The sequence below is a fragment of the Vanacampus margaritifer genome, chromosome 6 (genome assembly GCF_051991255.1).
Source record: "Vanacampus margaritifer isolate UIUO_Vmar chromosome 6, RoL_Vmar_1.0, whole genome shotgun sequence".
NCBI lineage: Eukaryota > Metazoa > Chordata > Actinopteri > Syngnathiformes > Syngnathidae > Vanacampus > Vanacampus margaritifer.
In genome coordinates, this window is record NC_135437.1 from 20,658,188 (window position 1) to 20,676,669 (window position 18,482).

Consider the following 18,482-nt stretch of genomic DNA (forward strand, 5'->3'; position numbering starts at 1 on the left):
TTTTTTATTGTATCGCTACACTCTTTTTATTATTATTATTATTGTATCGCTACAGGGACCTGGAAAATCTGCTTCTTCCTTGACAATCATGCTTTGTTGCTGTTTTAAAAAAATATATATTTATTTTTTGAGGGGGGTAGGGGGGGCTTTTTGACCCTTTAACGTGCCTCTACTTAAATAAAATTGGTATATCACCGGCGTCCTGCCAAAACCTCTTAAGTCATAATTTCATAAATTTCTGATTTTAAAAAAAATCGATACTATTGGTCAGTCCACATGTGTGGGTGTTATTATTATTAATATTATTTTTATTATTATTTTATTTTATACATTTATTTTTAATTTTTTACAAATTATTGACCAATCTAAAGTGGTGAACCTTGCTTGCTTGATGATGTAATGCAATGTTAAAGGTTGAACAAACATGCTTTCATTGACTTTGTAATATTAAAGGTTGAACAAACGTTCTATTTTTGGGGTCTCCTAAAAAGTGCCGATTTTGGAGGTACAAGGTAATTCAGCTTCATTTTCAAATATCAAATCGAACTGATATTATAAGAAGATGATCAATATATAACCGGATGTATACTGACCACTGCGTCCTCTGTGGATGTGCGTGATGAGACCGTTACATCATCGAGGATGGCTGAATTCAAGTACGTCTCCCCGTAAGAAATATCCTCATCGTCATAACTGTCAACACCCACACTGAAAGCCTCCTTCATCTTCTCAGGTAACATAAAGTTCATCATCACCACCAGAACCCCGATGACAGTACACAGCACACCTAGAAACGATTTCAGTTTCCTCAAATTCAAACAAACCTCATGGAATTTGTAAGCAAGACATTCAATATTTACCGGTAGCCAGAGCCAGCCAAAATGAAACGCTGTATTCCGCTTCAAAAGAGTCGGTTCCGATGGAGAAAATACAGTTGGGCGCATGCATGATGGCGGTGAAAGCAGCCGCCGAGATGAAAATGAAAGCGGCCGTAGCCAACATCATGTAGCCGGCGTATAAAATAACTGGCATGCAGAAGAGAATGTTGACCAGCATCCAGCAGCAAAATGCCGCCCTGGTTGAAACAGTCAGTTCATTCCCACAACATTTCAACAAAAGAAGACCACACGTTTATATTTACATACCAGAGAGTTGCAGATGCGTATCGGCCAGAGTGTCGATAGTGATAGATTAGGCCGCACGGGCTGCTGAGAGTGAATTTCTCAGCGATGTATAGGATGGGGTTCGGTAGTCCTTTCTCCAACGCTTCCTCATAATCGTCCTCAATAGCGTCATGCCAGGAGAACATCTCATTATAGTCGATAGTCTCATTCAACTGAACAACAGGATTGCCTGCAGAGTGAAAAGGGGGCACCATACCGATTGCAACGTTAACATGTAGTGTACGGTACTGGTTCACGTAGCCAACAGAAATCTGTGGTTTATAGCGTTTATATCATCAACATACTGTAATTACTACTACTAGCAAAAATGTCCTTTGTTTTAGTCTTTGGCAATAAATTTAATGCATGAGCCTTTAGGGATGATTTTAAGTAGATTAATGTTGATATTAACCGGAATTAGGACATTTGAAAGTGTCACACAAAAGTGACATCATCTAGCAGCAGCAAATAGAAAAGCACCTTCAGATGACGTTGCTCCCATGGTGTTTTTTTTTTTAAATATAAATAAGTAATACACATAAAAAAACTAAAACTAATACTGAAACTAACTAAAGCTAAGCCTATATGAAATAACAAAAACTAATAAAAACAAACAGAACCACCTTGAAAACTAATTAAAACGAACTAAATGTAAAAACCAAAACTCAAAACGAAATAAAAACTAACTAAAATGAAAAATTCCCAAACTATAATAACCCTGGTTGGAACGCGGCCAGCAGTGGCTGGAAACCCGGAAATCGCAAATCCGTGGCATTTACCCCATTATAATCCCTGAGAAGAACACTCAAATAAAACTTTTTTTTTTAGGACATTATCTACTCAAAGTATTCTGATTTAACTTTTTTTTACACCCACCAAAATATTGTGTCACTCTCACAAAAACACACTGCGACTGACCTTTTAGTGTAACATTGATGCCGTACAGGCCAACATGTAAACCAACATCAGCGTGAACCACCGCATTGCTGAAAGACTTGTAGGTGGCGTTTGTGGTCATACGAGCCTCGGCCCAGTTGTCAGTGAAGTTGAGCGCTGCAGGAGGAAAAAAAGGCGGGAAACACAATTGAAATGCTAGATTCATGAAAAGGTTTGTGGAAAAAGAAGGTGAACTCACCCACGATGACGGCGCCGATAAACAAGCTCAGTATGATCCTCAACAGCCAGAAGATCCGCTGATTACGAAAGAAGAGACATACGGTGAAATTTGTTTGAAGCAAAATGTTGATTTTAACCCTGGAGGAACCACGGGGTCAAATTTGGCCCCTATAAATTCTGCTACTCAAAGAACTTTTTTTTTTTTACAAATTTAACTTCAAAAGTCCCGAGTGCCACTTCTGACCCCTGCATGGGGCCATCTAGTGGATGGATATTGCACTTACATGAGCCAGAGTGGTGGTGACAAGATGGCTAAAATGCAACAAATAAAACAAAAAAAATTATATTGTTCAATGTAGCTATGTATTTGATTGATTATTTTCTTAAATTCTAAATAGTTTACTGACAGTTTTTGTTATTCTGATTTTTCGAAATGATACCCCTAAATCCCAAAGGGTCAAATTTCGCCCTAATCCTAAATTGAAAAAAACATATATTTTGGTGTTCAGTGAACTTATAGCAGTCATTTAATGTATAATTCATAATTTTCCAAAGAAGAAAAGGGTTCTTGGGTTCTCCAGGGTCAAGACTCATTTGAGAGGCTTTCACTCACCGACTTTCCTCGAATCCCTGGCAGAATAAGAAGTATACAGAGCATGAGCGCAAGGAAGCACATGATAACGGCGAGCAAGTGGCCACTGAAGATGAAGGACGTCCTTCGCATATGGTAGAAAGGATAAATGTCATCGTAGAACGTCATGTCGGCTTCGGCTCTTAACACGCTCTGATAACGATGAGAAATACAAAAATCCTTGTTGTGTCCAAACCGGATTCTTGGAGTGAAGCAGCGAGTGTGACTTATGAGGAAACGTGGGCCTCTTTTATACACAAGGAACAGGATGGTTTGACTGGAGAAAAGTGGGAAAGAGGTATGATTCAAAGCAAATGACCAAGCCCATGTGGGAATTCCAGGTCACATGTTTCTGATGAAGCAGAAGACACTTCAGCTGCTCCTGCAACTGCAGATCAACCTGCTGAACTCACTACCTTTCAACCTCCGCACAGGTAAGTATGACTCTCACTATCTCCTTCACAAATACATTAAAACAGTGCAGTGATTTTCAACCAGTGTGATGAGAAAAATTATCGAATTTCACATAATTGAGCCAGAAATTATTTACTAATGCACCTTTATGAGTACTGCACATCACTAAGTACTTCTTTTTTTTTTTTTTAACAAATGGGACGAGACTTTTTTTTTTTTTTTTTTTTTACAGGAGAGCTCAGTATTGTTCATTCGATTTGACATCATCATTGCTCTCCTTTTTTTTAAAAAAAAAAAAAAACAACAACAAATCAATTAAAAAAAATTTAATAAATGTTTTTTTTTTTTAATACATATACATATATATATACATATACATATATATATACTTTTTTCTTTTTTTTTGTATGTGGGTGAGAATGTGTATGTGCGTGTGTGTGTGCGTGCGTGCGTGCGAGCGTGTGTGTATTCATCAGTTCACCTAAAGCCCATTAAAAAAAATCGACGAGACTTTTTCTTGATTTAATAGAAAAATCGTGAAATGTTTTTGCTAGTACAGTATATCAACATTTCTGGAGGTAAAGTCATGATAAAACATGACCTTACATATTATAATACAACTTAATCAGATAAGCTTTGACAGTGAAGCATGTTCAATAAAAAAAATATAAAACAATTTCCACCTTTACATGGCATCGCAAACTGTGTTCAATAGCAATAGAATAATAAAGTGGGACAGAAAATAAAACACCCAATTAAAATGTATGATGTGGACATTTTATGGTGTCGCAACTTCCTCGTGTGAACACGTACTTACCTATCATAAAAGTAATAATAATAAAAAACAAATAAGTTGGTATAGGTAGTGATAAACAAACAATCTCTGCAGGAGGTAAATGCGAATAAATGTTATCTCCACTTTACCTGAACTTTTCAGAAGTCCTCCACGGCTCTTGGCTGCAGCTCAGGAGCCCATCCATCCATTCATTTTCTGCATCAATGGATTTGCGTAAGCGGGTTTGGAGTGTTTGCGCAGTGCTCGGCTTGCTGCTCATCGTCGGTGAGTAGACGACGAGGTGAAACAGGTTCGAGACCAAAGTGGACGACGTGGATACTAAAGCGGCTTTTCGGTACATTTGAACAGATTCGCGTTGTGAAATATCGTGGGAAGTTCCTCGCTTTGACGGCTGGTACAACAGTTTAGGATGTCCCAAACGTGGCGCAGTGGGTAAGATTTTTTTTTTTTATTGAAACATTTGCATTACAAGCCGCTTGGTTTTCTCAGCACGCGCCGAACGTTGACCGGCAGCGTGCGTGTCGCCACTCGCGAGCTCGTTTTCTGCCCGGTGCCTTTGCGTGGTGACGTCATTGGCACCTACCTTTACGTAAAAATTACGTAGGAACTGAACTTGATATTGTACTGGTAAAAGAGCTACTCATTTGACTCTTTTACGACAATGCTAACCGCTATACCACCAAAGGAGTCAACAAAAGCCAGTGCTATGCAACCTAAGCAGTCATTGGACGATTGCTGGGGACTCTTGCTTTAAGGCAGTCTATAGACAAGAGAGCTAAGCAAACCACAATACAAAAAACGCAGTGAATGGTAGCAAACACTATGCTAACCGCTTTAGCACCAAAGAAGTCAACAGAGGGAAATTGCTATGCGACCTAAGCAGTCATTGGATGATTGCTGGGGACTCTTGCTTAAAGCAGTTTGGTGCAGAAAGAGATGCGCTGGCCGGGAATCGAACCCGGGTCAACTGCTTGGAAGGGAGCTATGCTCACCACTATATCACCAACGCAGTCTATAGACAACAGAGCTAAGCAAACCACAATACAAAAAACGCAGTGAATGGTAGCAAACACTATGCTAACCGCTATACCACCAAAGAAGTCAACAGAGGGAAGTGCTATGCTATGTAAGCAGTCATTGGACGATTGCTGGGGACTCTTGCTTAAAGGCAGTTTGGTGCAGCAAGAGATGCGCTGGCCGGGAATCGAACCCGGGTCAACTGCTTGGAAGGCAGCTATGCTCACCACTATACCACCAACGCAGTCTATAGACAACAGAGCTAAGCAAACCACAATACAAAAAACGCAGTGAATGGTAGCAAACACTATGCTAACCGCTATACCACCAAAGAAGTCAACAGTGGGAAGCGCTACGCTATCTAAGCAGTCATTGGACGATTGCTGGGGACTCCTGCTTTAAAGCAGTTTCATGCAGAAAAAGTTGCGTTGGCCGGGAATCGAACCCGGGTCAACTGCTTGGAAGGCAGCTATGCTCACCACTATACCACCAACGCAGTCTACTGAAAAGAGAGCTAATCAAACCACAATACAAAAAATGCAGTGAATGGTAGCAAACACTATGCTAACCGCTAGACATTCAAAGAAGTCAACAGAGGGAAGTGCTATGCTACCAAAGCAGTCATTGGACGATTGCTGGGGACTCTTGCTTTAAAGCAGTTTGATGCAGAAAGAGATGCGCTGGCCGGGAATCGAACCCGGGTCAACTGCTTGGAAGGCAGCTATGCTCACCACTATACCACCAACGCTGTCTATAGACAATAGAGCTAAGCAAACCACAATACAAAAAACGCAGTGAATGGTAGCAAAAACTATGCTAACCGCTATAACACCAAAGAAGTAACCAGAGGGAATTGCTATGCTACCTAAGCAGTCATTGGACGATTGCTGGGGACTCTTGCTTAAAGGCAGTTTGGTGCAGAAAGAGATGCGCTGGCCAGGAATCGAACCCGGGTCAACTGCTTGGAAGGCAGCTATGCTCACCACTATACCACCAACGCAGTCTATAGACAACAGAGCTAAGCAAACCACAATACAAAAAACGCAGTGAATGGTAGCAAACAATATGCTAACCACTATACCACCAAAGGAGTCAACAAAAGCCAGTGCTATGCAACCTAAGCAGTCATTGGACAATTGCTGGGGACTCTTGCTTTAAGGCAGTTTGATGCAGAAAGAGATGCATTGGCCGGGAATCGAACCCGGGTCAACTGCTTGGAAGGCAGCTATGCTCACCACTATACCACCAATGCAGTCTATAGACAACAGAGCTAAGCAAACCACAATACAAAAAACGCAGTGAATGGTAGCAAAAACTATGCTAACCGCTATAACACCAAAGAAGTCAACAGAAGGAATTGCTATGCTACCTAAGCAGTCATTGGACGATTGCTGGGGACTCTTGCTTGAAGGTAGTTTGATGTAGAAAGAGATGCATTGGCCGGGAATCGAACCCGGGTCAACTGCTTGGAAGGCAGCTATGCTCACCACTATACCACCAACGCAGTCTATAGACAACAGAGCTAAGCAAACCACAATACAAAAAAACGCAGTGAATGGTAGCAAACACTATGCTAACCGCTATACCACCAAAGAAGTCAACAGTGGGAAGCGCTACGCTATCTAAGCAGTCATTGGACGATTGCTGGGGACTCCTGCTTTAAAGCAGTTTCATGCAGAAAAAGATGCGTTGGCCAGGAATCGAACCCGGGTCAACTGCTTGGAAGGCAGCTATGCTCACCACTATACCACCAACACAGTCTACTGAAAAGAGAGCTAATCAAACCACAATACAAAAAACGCAGTGAATGGTAGCAAACACTATGCAAACCGCTATACCGCCAAAGAAGTCAACAGAGGTAAGTGCTATGCCACCTAAGCAGTCATTGGACGATTACTGGGGACTCTTGCTTAAAGGTAGTTTGATGCAGAAAGAGATGCATTGGCCGGGAATCGAACCCCGGTCAACTGCTTGGAAGGCAGCTATGCTCACCACTATACCACCAATGAAGTCTATAAACAATAGAGCTAAGCAAACCACAATACAAAAACTGCTGTGAAAGGTAGCAAACACTATGCTAAGCAGTATACCACCAAAGGAGTCAATTGAGGTAAGCGCTATGCTACCTAAGAAGTCATTGGAAGATTGCTGGGGACTCTTCCTTAAAGGCAGTTTGATGCAGAAAGAGATGCGTTGGCCGGGAATCGAACCCGGGTCAACTGCTTGGAAGGCAGCTATGCTTACCACTATACCACCAACGCAGTCTATAGACACCAGAGCTAAGCAAACCACAATATAAAAAAAACGCAGTGAATGGTAGAAAACACTATGCTAACCGCTATACCACCAAAGAAGTCAACGGAGGTAAGTGCTATTCCACCTAAGAAGTTATTGGAAGATTGCTGGGGACTCTTGCTTTAAAGCAGTTTGATGCAGAAAGAGATGCGTTGGCCGGGAATCGAACCCGGGTCAACTGCTTGGAAGGAAGCTATGCTTACCACTATACCACCAACACAGTCTATAGACAACAGAGTTAAGCAAACCACAATACAAAAAACGCAGTGAACGGTAGCAAACACTATGCTAACCGCTATACCACCAAAGGAGTCAATGGAGGTAAGCGCTATCCCACCGAAGAAGTTATTGGAAGATTACTGGGGACTCTTGCTTAAAGGTAGTTTGATGCAGAAAGAGATGCATTGGCCGGGAATCGAACCCGGGTCAACTGCTTGGAAGGCAGCTATGCTTACCACTATACCACCAACGCAGTCTATAGACACCAGAGCTAAGCAAACCACAATATAAAAAAACGCAGTGAATGGTAGCAAACACTATGCTAACCGCTATACCACCAAAGAAGTCAACGGAGGTAAGCGCTATTCCACCTAAGAAGTTATTGGAAGATTGCTGGGGACTCTTGCTTTAAAGCAGTTTGATGCAGAAAGAGATGCATTGGCCGGGAATCGAACCCAGGTCAACTGCTTGGAAGGCAGCTATGCTCACCACTATACCACCAATGCAGTCTGTAAACAATAGAGCTAAGCAAACCACAATGCAAAAAACGCAGTGAATGGTAGCAAACACTATGCTAACCGCTATAACAACAAAGAAGTCAACAGAGGGAATCGCTATGCTACCTAAGCAGTAATTGGACGATTGCTGGGGACTCCTGCTTTAAAGCAGTTTCATGCAGAAAGAGATGCGTTGGCCAGGAATCGAACCCGGGTCAACTGCTTGGAAGGCAGCTATGCTCACCACTATACCACCAACGCAGTCTATAGACAACAGAGCTAAGCAAACCACAATACAAAAAACGCAGTGAATGGTAGCAAACACTATGCTAACCGCTATACCACCAAAGAAGTCAACAGTGGGAAGCGCTACGCTATCTAAGCAGTCATTGGACGATTGCTGGGGACTCCTGCTTTAAAGCAGTTTCATGCAGAAAAAGATGCGTTGGCCGGGAATCGAACCCGGGTCAACTGCTTGGAAGGCAGCTATGCTCACCACTATACCAACAACACAGTCTACTGAAAAGAGAGCTAATCAAACCACAATACAAAAAACGCAGTGAATGGTAGCAAAAACTATGCTAACCACTATACCACCAAAAGAAGTCAACAGAGGCAAGCGCTATGCAACCTAAGCAGTCATTGGAAGATTGCTGGGGACTCTTGCTTAAAAGCAGTTTGATGCAGAAAGAGATGCATTGGCCGGGAATCGAACCCGGGTCAACTGCTTGGAAGGCAGCTATGCTCACCACTATACAACCAATGCTGTCTATCAACAATAGAGCTAAGCAAACCACAATACAAAAAACGCAGTGAATGTTAGCAAACACTATGCTAACCGCTATACCACCAAATAAGTCAACGGAGGAAAGCTCTATGCCACCTAAGAAGTTATTGGAAGATTGCTGGGGACTCTTGCTTTAAAGCAGTTTGATGCAGAAAGAGATGCGTTGGCCGGGAATCGAACCCGGGTCAACTGCTTGGAAGGCAGCTATGCTTACCACTATACCACCAACGCAGTCTATAGACAACAGAGTTAAGCAAACCACAATACAAAAAACGCAGTGAACGGTAGCAAACACTATGCTAACCGCTATACCACCAAAGGAGTCAATGGAGGTAAGCGCTATCCCACCGAAGAAGTTATTGGAAGATTACTGGGGACTCTTGCTTAAAGGTAGTTTGATGCAGAAAGAGATGCATTGGCCGGGAATCGAACCCCGGTCAACTGCTTGGAAGGCAGCTATGCTCACCACTATACCACCAATGAAGTCTATAAACAATAGAGCTAAGCAAACCACAATACAAAAACTGCTGTGAATGGTAGCAAACACTATGCTAAGCAGTATACCACCAAAGGAGTCAATTGAGGTAAGCGCTATGCTACCTAAGAAGTCATTGGAAGATTGCTGGGGACTCTTCCTTAAAGGCAGTTTGATGCAGAAAGAGATGCGTTGGCCGGGAATCGAACCCGGGTCAACTGCTTGGAAGGCAGCTATGCTTACCACTATACCACCAACGCAGTCTATAGACACCAGAGCTAAGCAAACCACAATATAAAAAAACGCAGTGAATGGTAGCAAACACTATGCTAACCGCTATACCACCAAAGAAGTCAACGGAGGTAAGCGCTATTCCACCTAAGAAGTTATTGGAAGATTGCTGGGGACTCTTGCTTTAAAGCAGTTTGATGCAGAAAGAGACGCATTGGCCGGGAATCGAACCCAGGTCAACTGCTTGGAAGGCAGCTATGCTCACCACTATACCACCAATGCAGTCTGTAAACAATAGAGCTAAGCAAACCACAATGCAAAAAACGCAGTGAATGGTAGCAAACACTATGCTAACCGCTATACCACCAAAGAAGTCAACGGAGGAAAGCTCTATGCCACCTAAGAAGTTACTGGAAGATTGCTGGGGACTCTTGCTTTAAAGCAGTTTGATGCAGAAAGAGATGCGTTGGCCGGGAATCGAACCCGGGTCAACTGCTTGGAAGGCAGCTATGCTTACCACTATACCACCAACGCAGTCTATAGACAACAGAGTTAAGCAAACCACAATACAAAAAACGCAGTGAACGGTAGCAAACACTATGCTAACCGCTATACCACCAAAGGAGTCAATGGAGGTAAGCGCTATCCACCTAAGAAGTTATTGGAAGATTACTGGGGACTCTTGCTTAAAGGCAGTTTGATGCAGAAAGAGATGCGCTGGCCGGGAATCGAACCCGGGTCAACTGCTTGGAAGGCAGCTATGCTCACCACTATATCACCAACGCAGTCTATAGACAACAGAGGTAAGCAAACAACAATACAAAAAACGCAGTGAATGGTAGCAAACACTATGCTAACCGCTATACCACCAAAGAAGTAAACAGAGGGAAGTGCTATGCTACCTAAGCAGTCATTGGACGATTGCTGGGGACTGTTGCTTGAAGGTAGTTTGATGTAGAAAGAGATGCATTGGCCGGGAATCGAACCCGGGTCAACTGCTTGGAAGGCAGCTATGCTCACCACTATACCACCAACACAGTCTAGAGACAAGAGAGCTAAGCAAACCACAATACAAAAAACACAGTGAATGGTAGCAAACACTATGCTAACCGCTATACCACCAAAGAAGTCAACAGAGGGAAGTGCTATGCTATGTAAGCAGTCATTGGACGATTGCTGGGGACTCTTGCTTAAAGGCAGTTTGGTGCAGAAAGAGATGCGCTGGCCGGGAATCGAACCCGGGTCAACTGCTTGGAAGGCAGCTATGCTCACCACTATACCACCAACGGAGTCTATAGACAACAGAGCTAAGCAAACTACAATACAAAAAACGCAGTGAATGGTAGCAAACACTATGCTAACCGCTATACCACCAAAGAAGTCAACAGAGGGAAGTGCTATGCTATGTAAGCAGTCATTGGACGATTGCTGGGGACTCTTGCTTAAAGGCAGTTTGGTGCAGAAAGAGATGCGCTGGCCGGGAATCGAACCCGGGTCAACTGCTTGGAAGGCAGCTATGCTCACCACTATACCACCAATGCAGTCTATCGACAACAGAGCTAAGCAAACCACAATACAAAAAACGCAGTGAATGGTAGCAAAAACTATGCTAACCGCTATAACACCAAAGAAGTCAACAGAGGGAATCGCTATGCTACCTAAGCAGTCATTGGACGATTGCTGGGGACTCTTGCTTGAAGGTAGTTTGATGTAGAAAGAGATGCATTGGCCAGGAATCGAACCCGGGTCAACTGCTTGGAAGGCAGCTATGCTCACCACTATACCACCAACGCAGTCTATAGACAACAGAGCTAAGCAAACCACAATACAAAAAACGCAGTGAATGGTAGCAAACACTATGCTAACCGCTATACCACCAAAGAAGTCAACAGTGGGAAGCGCTACGCTATCTAAGCAGTCATTGGACGATTGCTGGGGACTCCTGCTTTAAAGCAGTTTCATGCAGAAAAAGACGCGTTGGCCGGGAATCGAACCCGGGTTAACTGCTTGGAAGGCAGCTATGCTCACCACTATACCACCAACGCAGTCAATAGACAAGAGAGCTAAGCAAACCACAATACAAAAAACGCAGTGAATGGTAGCAAACACTATGCTAACCGCTATACCACCAAAGAAGTCAACAGTGGGAAGCGCTACGCTATCTAAGCAGTCATTGGACGATTGCTGGGGACTCCTGCTTTAAAGCAGTTTCATGCAGAAAAAGATGCGTTGGCCGGGAATCGAACCCGGGTCAACTGCTTGGAAGGCAGCTATGCTCACCACTATACCACCAACGCAGTCAATAGACAAGAGAGCTAAGCAAACCACAATACAAAAAACGCAGTGAATGGTAGCAAACAATATGCTAACCGCTATACCACCAAAGAAGTCAACAGAGGGAAGTGCTATGCTACCTAAGCAGTCATTGGACGATTGCTGGGGACTCTTGCTTAAAGGCAGTTTGGTGCAGAAAGAGATGCGCTGGCCGGGAATCGAACCCGCGTCAACTGCTTGGAAGGAAGCTATGCTCACCACTATACCACCAACGCAGTCTATAGACAACAGAGCTAAGCAAATCACAATACAAAAAACGCAGTGAATGGTAGCAAAAACTATGCTAACCGCTATACCACCAAAGAAGTCAACAGAGGGAAGTGCTATGCAACCTAAGAAGTTATTGGAAGATTGCTGGGGACTTTTGCTTTAAAGCAGTTTGATGCAGAAAGAGCTGCATTGGCCGGGAATCGAACCCGGGTCAACTGCTTGGAAGGAAGCTATGCTCACCACTATACCACCAATGCAGTCTATAAACAATAGAGCTAAGCAAACCACAATACAAAAAACGCAGTGAATGGTAGCAAACACTATGCTAAACGCTATACCACCAAAGAAGTCCACAAAGGGAAGTGCTATGCCACCTAAAAAGTTATTCGAAGATTGCTGGGGACTCTTGCTTAAAGGAAGTTTGATGCAGAAAGAGATGCATTGGCCGGGAATCGAACGCGGGTCAACTGCTTGGAAGGCAGCTATGCTCACCACTATACCACCAATGCAGTCTATAAGCAGTTGAGCTAAGCAAACCACAATAGAAAAAACGCAGTGAACGGTAGCAAACACTATGCTAACCGCTATACCACGAAAGAAGTCAACAGAGGCAAGCGCTATGCAACCTAAGCAGTCATTGGAAGATTGCTGGGGACTCCTGCTTTAAGGCAGCAAGATCCAGAAAAACATGCATTGGCTGGGAAGCGAGCCCAGGTCAACTGTTTGGAAGGCAGTTTTTTTAAACACGTTTTTTAGAGTAAATGCATGCTTTTGAATGTTTGACTGACTTTTCAAAAGTTCGTAAAAGTTTCCATTTAAAAAGTAGCTAAATTTGCAGTAAGTGCTTGGCTGGGGGTGAATAAAAAGTTGCTAAATCTTGCAACACTCTAATTTGGCATCCATGTTTGTATTTCTGCAGGCTCACACCTTGTGCGGCTGATGCCCGCGAACTTCCGGGATGGCGTCTACCAAGCAGAAAACGAGCCCGAGCTGCCCAATCCAAGAAGCCTGAGCCGCACTCTCAGCGTTGGCCCTTCCGGGTTGCCCTCCACTCAAAATAGCACTGTCTTATCTTTGATTTTTGGTAAATACACATTTAGTCCCCCTCACAGATGCTCTTTTATTACAAATTTCTGTTTACATGCTCTGCATTCCCGCTCCGCATTGCTGGGTGACGATTGTAGTCCTTTTTGTTTGTTTAGCTACGTCACACCAACAAGGGCATTATTTAACGGTATCTTTAATTAGATGTTTCCTTGCATTGAAATCCTATAAATAATATTTGTCTATGTTGTTTTCTACGAGCGTAGTACGCCGTTAGCAATATATTATGATCTATACAAATGATTTACTTTTCAGGTTATCATGTTGCATTTGAGATCATGAACTCACGGACTCCTGGGTGCCCTCCTGAATTCATGAACATCCCAGTGCCTAAAGGCGACCCTGTTTTCGACCCAAATGGCACGGGTGAAGTTCTGTTGCCTTTTCAGAGAGGACTATGGGACAAAGACACAGGCCAGAGTCCCGGCAACCCTCGCACACAGGTAATAACTTGAATTATTAGTTTTAAGTTATTATTAGTAGAGTTATTAGTATTAAACTCACGCTTGAATGAGAGTCAGCATGCCTCTGAATAAGTCCAAATAAAGTTCAGGTCTTCTTCTTGCTCTGTCGCAGTAGCCTGAAGGCTTTGTGCTAACACTGACTGGTGTTTCTAACTGTTCCTAATTGTTCTCTGTATATGCATCTATAAGTATATGATATCATGTCCCACAAAAAAAGATTATTATTATTATTTTTTGCATTGTTACTCAAGTAAATATTTATATAATCTGTATCCACTGTATTTAAAACTATTCTTGAAGGTCAACATGGTCACAGCTTGGATTGATGGCAGCTCCATTTATGGCCCTTCCACTTCCTGGTCGGACTCCCTGAGAAGCTTTTCTAATGGGCTGCTAGCGTCCGGTTTGGAATGGAACATGCCAAGACAGGCGACCGATCACAGTCTCATGTGGAGCGCTCCTGACCCCACAACAGGTGATCATGGACCTCAGGGCCTCTATGGTAAGATGCATTTTATTATTTAAAGTAGGGGTGTCAAACAAAATTTTGCGATCGCCTTATAAATTGATGGATAACTTGTTAAAATTAGAAGCCAGTAATTTGTTTATTCAACTATTTATTTTTATTTTTTTGTGGGGCGGGAGCACTGATCTGAATATATGACTGGATAGTCGATAGCCCATAAACGCCCATGCAAGCCGTTGAAGCGACGAGGCAGCCATCTTGCTCCTCCCATCTCGCAAGCAGACTACTGTATAAACTATACGGTATACGTGCAGATTACACATATATACAGCTTCTAGGCAGTTAGTATAGGGCCGGGGGCATTTGTGGCGGGGCTGTCACTATTTTTTAACAAGTAAAAAAAAAAAAATAATGATAAAAAATTAACAAGTGGACGACATGTGCTGCTTTGAAGACCCCCTTTTTCTTTTATCGCTTCCTCAGTTCCAATATTAGATTTGGCAGAGGCATCTTTTGTTGAATTAGTTATAATTCTTTAATAAAAAATATTCAAGTTTTCTCCTGTAAAAATCATTAAGCATATAATTTATACATGTATTTAGGGCAAGATGTAAAATGTCTGAAGTCGTCTTGTTTATGTTTAACAAATTTAAAACATCATAAATCATGCTGTTTCTACTAAGTACTGTCTCAAATGTTCTCCAATTTCGATACTGTAAATGTATACGATTGTATGCCAAGAAACATTTCTTGGGAGGAGCAATATGGCGGCCTCGCGGCTTCAAAAGTGTTGGCCTATCGGCTATCCAGTCACATATACAGATCAGTGGGCGGGAGTAACTTGTAATCAAATTTTTTTTGTGCATGATTTGCCTTCATGGGCCACCTAAAATTATGTCATGGGCCGGATCTGGCCCCCGTTCCTTGAGTTTGACACCTGTGACCTAAGTAGACCTTTACTATTAACATCACTTCATACAAAAATATTAGAATTATTTTGTCCATGTACAGTATTTCATGCCAGTTTGCTTAGATCAGTGTCGTAAGCCTGAGGCCCCTGCCTGATGTATTTTATTGAATAATGGAGCAAAATGGTAGTTCGTCATAAATGTTTTCAAAGTTGTGGATCTGTCAAGTGGGTTGGAAGCAGGGATCTAATTTGTCACTACTCTGTTGCTACACAGTTAAAACAAACATCAAAATGAACTTTCTGTCATTTAGTTGTCCTATATTATTGTACAAGGTGAAATTGGGGTCAATTTTCTGTTCTATATTCTTTGGTAGATTTGTAAATGTATCAGAATGAACTAAAGAAGGCCATCTTCCATCTTCCGCTTCCAGAGTTGGGAAATGCTTGGGGAAACGAGAATGTGTTCACAGCAGCAGAAGGGATCATCTGGTTTCGTTACCATAACTATTTAGCCTCTAAACTGCGTGAGGAACACCCGCAGTGGTCAGACGAGGAGTTGTTTCAAAATGCTAGAAAGGAAGTCGTGGCCACATTTCAGGTAAAGGCGAAAGTCTCAATAAAATGTAATCCTTTTTCAACGCAAGAGATGATTTTAAAACGGTTGCACCAATTTTAGGTTGTTGTGTATTTGTATTATTATTTGATGTACACCAGACAGACCATTGTCAGTTGTGTACAGTATTTACAATGATATTTTAAGATCCAATAATGTTTTATCTATTAAAAAACAACAACAGAATATCGCCCTTTACGAATGGCTGCCAGCATACCTGGGAGACAGAACTCTTCCGCCTTACCCAGGTAAGAATTTGATTAAAAATGATGCTTAGATCTTGATACTCCTGAGCGCTCACCAAGGCCAGCCCACCCGGCGTAGTAGCTAGCCGCATCCCGGAACCATGTTCAACAACCCCAATTTAACTATTTACAGCAGATACATTGCAGCCACAATACCACCTTATCACGACAGCCTTGCATGTTACAACAAATGTCCAAACAGAAATAGAGCCAGACAATGTTTACATTCTTACAGGAACAGCAATACATGTTATCAATGCAGGTGAACATACAAGAGTTAACCTTGGCAGTGTCAGCAAGTAATCATATGCTATATTTACATTATTCAAATCATGACAGATCCAGTTTTGGGTTAATTAGTAATATGTTACAATAATTTAATTTGGGTAAAACATAATCCATAATTTAATGATGTGAGTTACTGATAGCAGTTATTGTCTCTCAAACTCCGCCAATTCTTCCACTCTTTTCACAATCCGTATTTTTGTTTGGAGGAAGATCCGACAGTCTTTTGTCCATGTCTTCTCGATAGATCCATTCTTTCTCAATTGTCGCGCCCTCCTGGCAATGTCAGCATTTCGTTTTGTGAGATTTTCATCGACGTAGACATGTTTACCTTTAAGCTTGTAGCTATCTCTCAAAAGAGCAATCTTTTTTTCCTGCCAACAAACCTGATCAGAACTGCCGATGGTTGTGTCCCCCTAGTTGGAAGCCAAAAGCACATCTGAATGTGCGCTGGATCCATAATTAATTCCAAATCTCTGAGTTGAGTTGTCACTTGCTTTTCGATAGTCTCGTTGGCTTGAAGTTTGGTCAGAATCAACTGCACTTGTTACACGATTTAATCTGGATACCTGTAATTATCACATCGTTGATTCGAAGATTCAGTTCCAAATCATCCACTTTTTGTTCCAAGGCGACAATGCGTCGATCTTTTTCTTGTGTCTCTTTCTTCAACTGCTGAATTTCCTGCAGAAGTGGCTTGATGCTCTTTTTCATTTCAAGTAATTCGGTGACCATTAACCATGCATATTGCAACAATGGAGTTAAAAATCCCAATATCACGAGCGAGTGCAGGAGTGTCCTTCCTCGACAGATGCGTTCTTGATTGCGTGCCCACCCTTAGGAAGTTAAAACAGTCAGTGCTCATAACGTCATTTATTACTACCAATTTTCATGTTAATTTTCTAATTTGTTGAAATGTTACATTTTGATTTTTTTTATAGGATATCAGAAGTTTGTTGATCCGGCTATCTCACCTGAGTTTCAAGCCGCTGCAATGAGATTAGATATCACTATGGCTCCACCCGGTGTTTATATGAGGTATTTTTTTTTTCACTTCCTGGAATCATCCAGTGTCACAAGTCACATGTTCAATGGCTGCTTTGTTTTGTACAGAAACAGAACTTGCCATTTCCGAAAGATCCTCAACACTGATGGCAGTTCATCTTCTGCCTTGCGACTTTGTAACAGCTTTTGGAAACGTCATGTGCGTATGACACACTGCTCAGTTCACCCTCAATACACAGTGGTGCGTTGACATACAAGTGGCCCAAATCGCAATTTTATTTTTTTAACTCATTCACTGCCATTGACGCCTATAAACGTAAAAAATTCATTTGAACAATTTCTATTAGTTTAGCATTTTTTCTCCACTTTTGTTAACAAGAGTATGAAAATTTAGACATAAAAAAAAAATTGGTAAAAGGAAAAAAAAAGATTATTAAAAATTAGGGACGTCAGGCGATTACATTTTTTGATTGTAATTAATCGCATGACTTCAATAGTAAACTCACGATTAATCACAAACTTTATATCTGTTCTAAATGTACAATAATTTTTTTCTAGGTTTTCATACTCCTGTTAACAAAAGTGGGGAAAAAATGTTAAACTAATAGAAATAGTTCATGTCTATGGCCGTCAATGGCAGTGCATGAGTTAAGACACAAGCCGTTGGTTAAATGATTGTTTTGGTCTGACTTTTTATTTCATTTCATGGTGAACAAATAGAACGTATTAATGGCGTTTATATTCACAATGGGAAAAGTTGATTTGAGATATGGAGTCATGAGTTACGAGTGTGGCCAATTGTATCTCAAGGCACCACTATTTAGGAAACTCCTATTATTTTATTTTGTGAAGAATGTTTGAGGAGAGTCAGCTTCTTTTTGATGCTGTTGCCATTTTGTCAACAGGAGATTAATGTGAACACAAGACGGGATGTGGATGACCTCGTCATGGGCATGGCCTCTCAGATTGCAGAGGAAGTCGACCATATTGTTGTGGAGGACCTAAGAGGTGACGCACCCTGCAAACTCCATGTATCATGAGCACAAATGAAATAATACATTTTTAAACAATATTAACCCTGGAGAACCCACGGGGTCAAATTTGGCCCCTATAAATTCCGCTCCTCAAATAACAAAGACCTTCTTTTTTTTTTACAAATTTAACTTCAAAAGTCCGGAGTGCCACTTCTGACCCCTGCATGGGGC

At 41.9% G+C, this 18,482-nt stretch overlaps 2 protein-coding genes and 28 non-coding genes across 30 annotated transcripts in view; 1 reads left to right on the plus strand and 29 right to left on the minus strand.

The window, feature by feature from the left end:
• duox2 (dual oxidase 2) overlaps positions 1 to 4,386 on the minus strand; it is a 5,629-nt gene extending 1,243 nt beyond the window's left edge. The window contains exons 1-6 of the mRNA XM_077568161.1: positions 4,249 to 4,386; positions 2,299 to 2,356; positions 2,082 to 2,216; positions 1,146 to 1,353; positions 861 to 1,075; positions 594 to 787 (exon numbers count right to left, since the gene is read on the minus strand). Of these exons, the coding sequence (XP_077424287.1) occupies positions 594 to 787; positions 861 to 1,075; positions 1,146 to 1,353; positions 2,082 to 2,181 (717 nt within the window). The 5' untranslated portion in view covers positions 2,182 to 2,216; positions 2,299 to 2,356; positions 4,249 to 4,386. The remainder of the gene's footprint in view (positions 1 to 593; positions 788 to 860; positions 1,076 to 1,145; positions 1,354 to 2,081; positions 2,217 to 2,298; positions 2,357 to 4,248) is intronic.
• Positions 4,324 to 18,482, plus strand: part of duox (dual oxidase) — a 25,425-nt gene continuing 11,266 nt past the window's right edge. The window contains exons 1-10 of the mRNA XM_077568162.1: positions 4,324 to 4,384; positions 4,469 to 4,552; positions 13,105 to 13,269; positions 13,545 to 13,732; positions 14,054 to 14,255; positions 15,561 to 15,727; positions 15,927 to 15,990; positions 17,214 to 17,310; positions 17,386 to 17,476; positions 18,183 to 18,285. Coding sequence (XP_077424288.1) covers positions 4,324 to 4,384; positions 4,469 to 4,552; positions 13,105 to 13,269; positions 13,545 to 13,732; positions 14,054 to 14,255; positions 15,561 to 15,727; positions 15,927 to 15,990; positions 17,214 to 17,310; positions 17,386 to 17,476; positions 18,183 to 18,285 — 1,222 coding nt within the window. The remainder of the gene's footprint in view (positions 4,385 to 4,468; positions 4,553 to 13,104; positions 13,270 to 13,544; positions 13,733 to 14,053; positions 14,256 to 15,560; positions 15,728 to 15,926; positions 15,991 to 17,213; positions 17,311 to 17,385; positions 17,477 to 18,182; positions 18,286 to 18,482) is intronic.
• trnag-ucc (transfer RNA glycine (anticodon UCC)) lies at positions 5,058 to 5,129 on the minus strand. Its single transcript has one exon. It is a non-coding gene; the product is annotated as a tRNA-Gly (tRNA).
• On the minus strand, positions 5,310 to 5,381 carry trnag-ucc (transfer RNA glycine (anticodon UCC)). The gene has a single exon. It is a non-coding gene; the product is annotated as a tRNA-Gly (tRNA).
• On the minus strand, positions 5,562 to 5,633 carry trnag-ucc (transfer RNA glycine (anticodon UCC)). Its single transcript has one exon. It is a non-coding gene; the product is annotated as a tRNA-Gly (tRNA).
• On the minus strand, positions 5,814 to 5,885 carry trnag-ucc (transfer RNA glycine (anticodon UCC)). Its single transcript has one exon. It is a non-coding gene; the product is annotated as a tRNA-Gly (tRNA).
• On the minus strand, positions 6,066 to 6,137 carry trnag-ucc (transfer RNA glycine (anticodon UCC)). The gene has a single exon. It is a non-coding gene; the product is annotated as a tRNA-Gly (tRNA).
• Positions 6,318 to 6,389, minus strand: trnag-ucc (transfer RNA glycine (anticodon UCC)). The gene has a single exon. It is a non-coding gene; the product is annotated as a tRNA-Gly (tRNA).
• trnag-ucc (transfer RNA glycine (anticodon UCC)) lies at positions 6,570 to 6,641 on the minus strand. The gene has a single exon. It is a non-coding gene; the product is annotated as a tRNA-Gly (tRNA).
• On the minus strand, positions 6,823 to 6,894 carry trnag-ucc (transfer RNA glycine (anticodon UCC)). Its single transcript has one exon. It is a non-coding gene; the product is annotated as a tRNA-Gly (tRNA).
• trnag-ucc (transfer RNA glycine (anticodon UCC)) lies at positions 7,327 to 7,398 on the minus strand. The gene has a single exon. It is a non-coding gene; the product is annotated as a tRNA-Gly (tRNA).
• On the minus strand, positions 7,581 to 7,652 carry trnag-ucc (transfer RNA glycine (anticodon UCC)). The gene has a single exon. It is a non-coding gene; the product is annotated as a tRNA-Gly (tRNA).
• On the minus strand, positions 7,833 to 7,904 carry trnag-ucc (transfer RNA glycine (anticodon UCC)). The gene has a single exon. It is a non-coding gene; the product is annotated as a tRNA-Gly (tRNA).
• On the minus strand, positions 8,086 to 8,157 carry trnag-ucc (transfer RNA glycine (anticodon UCC)). The gene has a single exon. It is a non-coding gene; the product is annotated as a tRNA-Gly (tRNA).
• Positions 8,338 to 8,409, minus strand: trnag-ucc (transfer RNA glycine (anticodon UCC)). Its single transcript has one exon. It is a non-coding gene; the product is annotated as a tRNA-Gly (tRNA).
• Positions 8,590 to 8,661, minus strand: trnag-ucc (transfer RNA glycine (anticodon UCC)). Its single transcript has one exon. It is a non-coding gene; the product is annotated as a tRNA-Gly (tRNA).
• trnag-ucc (transfer RNA glycine (anticodon UCC)) lies at positions 8,843 to 8,914 on the minus strand. The gene has a single exon. It is a non-coding gene; the product is annotated as a tRNA-Gly (tRNA).
• On the minus strand, positions 9,095 to 9,166 carry trnag-ucc (transfer RNA glycine (anticodon UCC)). Its single transcript has one exon. It is a non-coding gene; the product is annotated as a tRNA-Gly (tRNA).
• trnag-ucc (transfer RNA glycine (anticodon UCC)) lies at positions 9,599 to 9,670 on the minus strand. The gene has a single exon. It is a non-coding gene; the product is annotated as a tRNA-Gly (tRNA).
• trnag-ucc (transfer RNA glycine (anticodon UCC)) lies at positions 9,852 to 9,923 on the minus strand. The gene has a single exon. It is a non-coding gene; the product is annotated as a tRNA-Gly (tRNA).
• Positions 10,104 to 10,175, minus strand: trnag-ucc (transfer RNA glycine (anticodon UCC)). The gene has a single exon. It is a non-coding gene; the product is annotated as a tRNA-Gly (tRNA).
• On the minus strand, positions 10,355 to 10,426 carry trnag-ucc (transfer RNA glycine (anticodon UCC)). Its single transcript has one exon. It is a non-coding gene; the product is annotated as a tRNA-Gly (tRNA).
• On the minus strand, positions 10,607 to 10,678 carry trnag-ucc (transfer RNA glycine (anticodon UCC)). The gene has a single exon. It is a non-coding gene; the product is annotated as a tRNA-Gly (tRNA).
• trnag-ucc (transfer RNA glycine (anticodon UCC)) lies at positions 10,859 to 10,930 on the minus strand. Its single transcript has one exon. It is a non-coding gene; the product is annotated as a tRNA-Gly (tRNA).
• On the minus strand, positions 11,111 to 11,182 carry trnag-ucc (transfer RNA glycine (anticodon UCC)). The gene has a single exon. It is a non-coding gene; the product is annotated as a tRNA-Gly (tRNA).
• On the minus strand, positions 11,363 to 11,434 carry trnag-ucc (transfer RNA glycine (anticodon UCC)). Its single transcript has one exon. It is a non-coding gene; the product is annotated as a tRNA-Gly (tRNA).
• On the minus strand, positions 11,615 to 11,686 carry trnag-ucc (transfer RNA glycine (anticodon UCC)). The gene has a single exon. It is a non-coding gene; the product is annotated as a tRNA-Gly (tRNA).
• Positions 11,867 to 11,938, minus strand: trnag-ucc (transfer RNA glycine (anticodon UCC)). Its single transcript has one exon. It is a non-coding gene; the product is annotated as a tRNA-Gly (tRNA).
• On the minus strand, positions 12,371 to 12,442 carry trnag-ucc (transfer RNA glycine (anticodon UCC)). Its single transcript has one exon. It is a non-coding gene; the product is annotated as a tRNA-Gly (tRNA).
• On the minus strand, positions 12,623 to 12,694 carry trnag-ucc (transfer RNA glycine (anticodon UCC)). Its single transcript has one exon. It is a non-coding gene; the product is annotated as a tRNA-Gly (tRNA).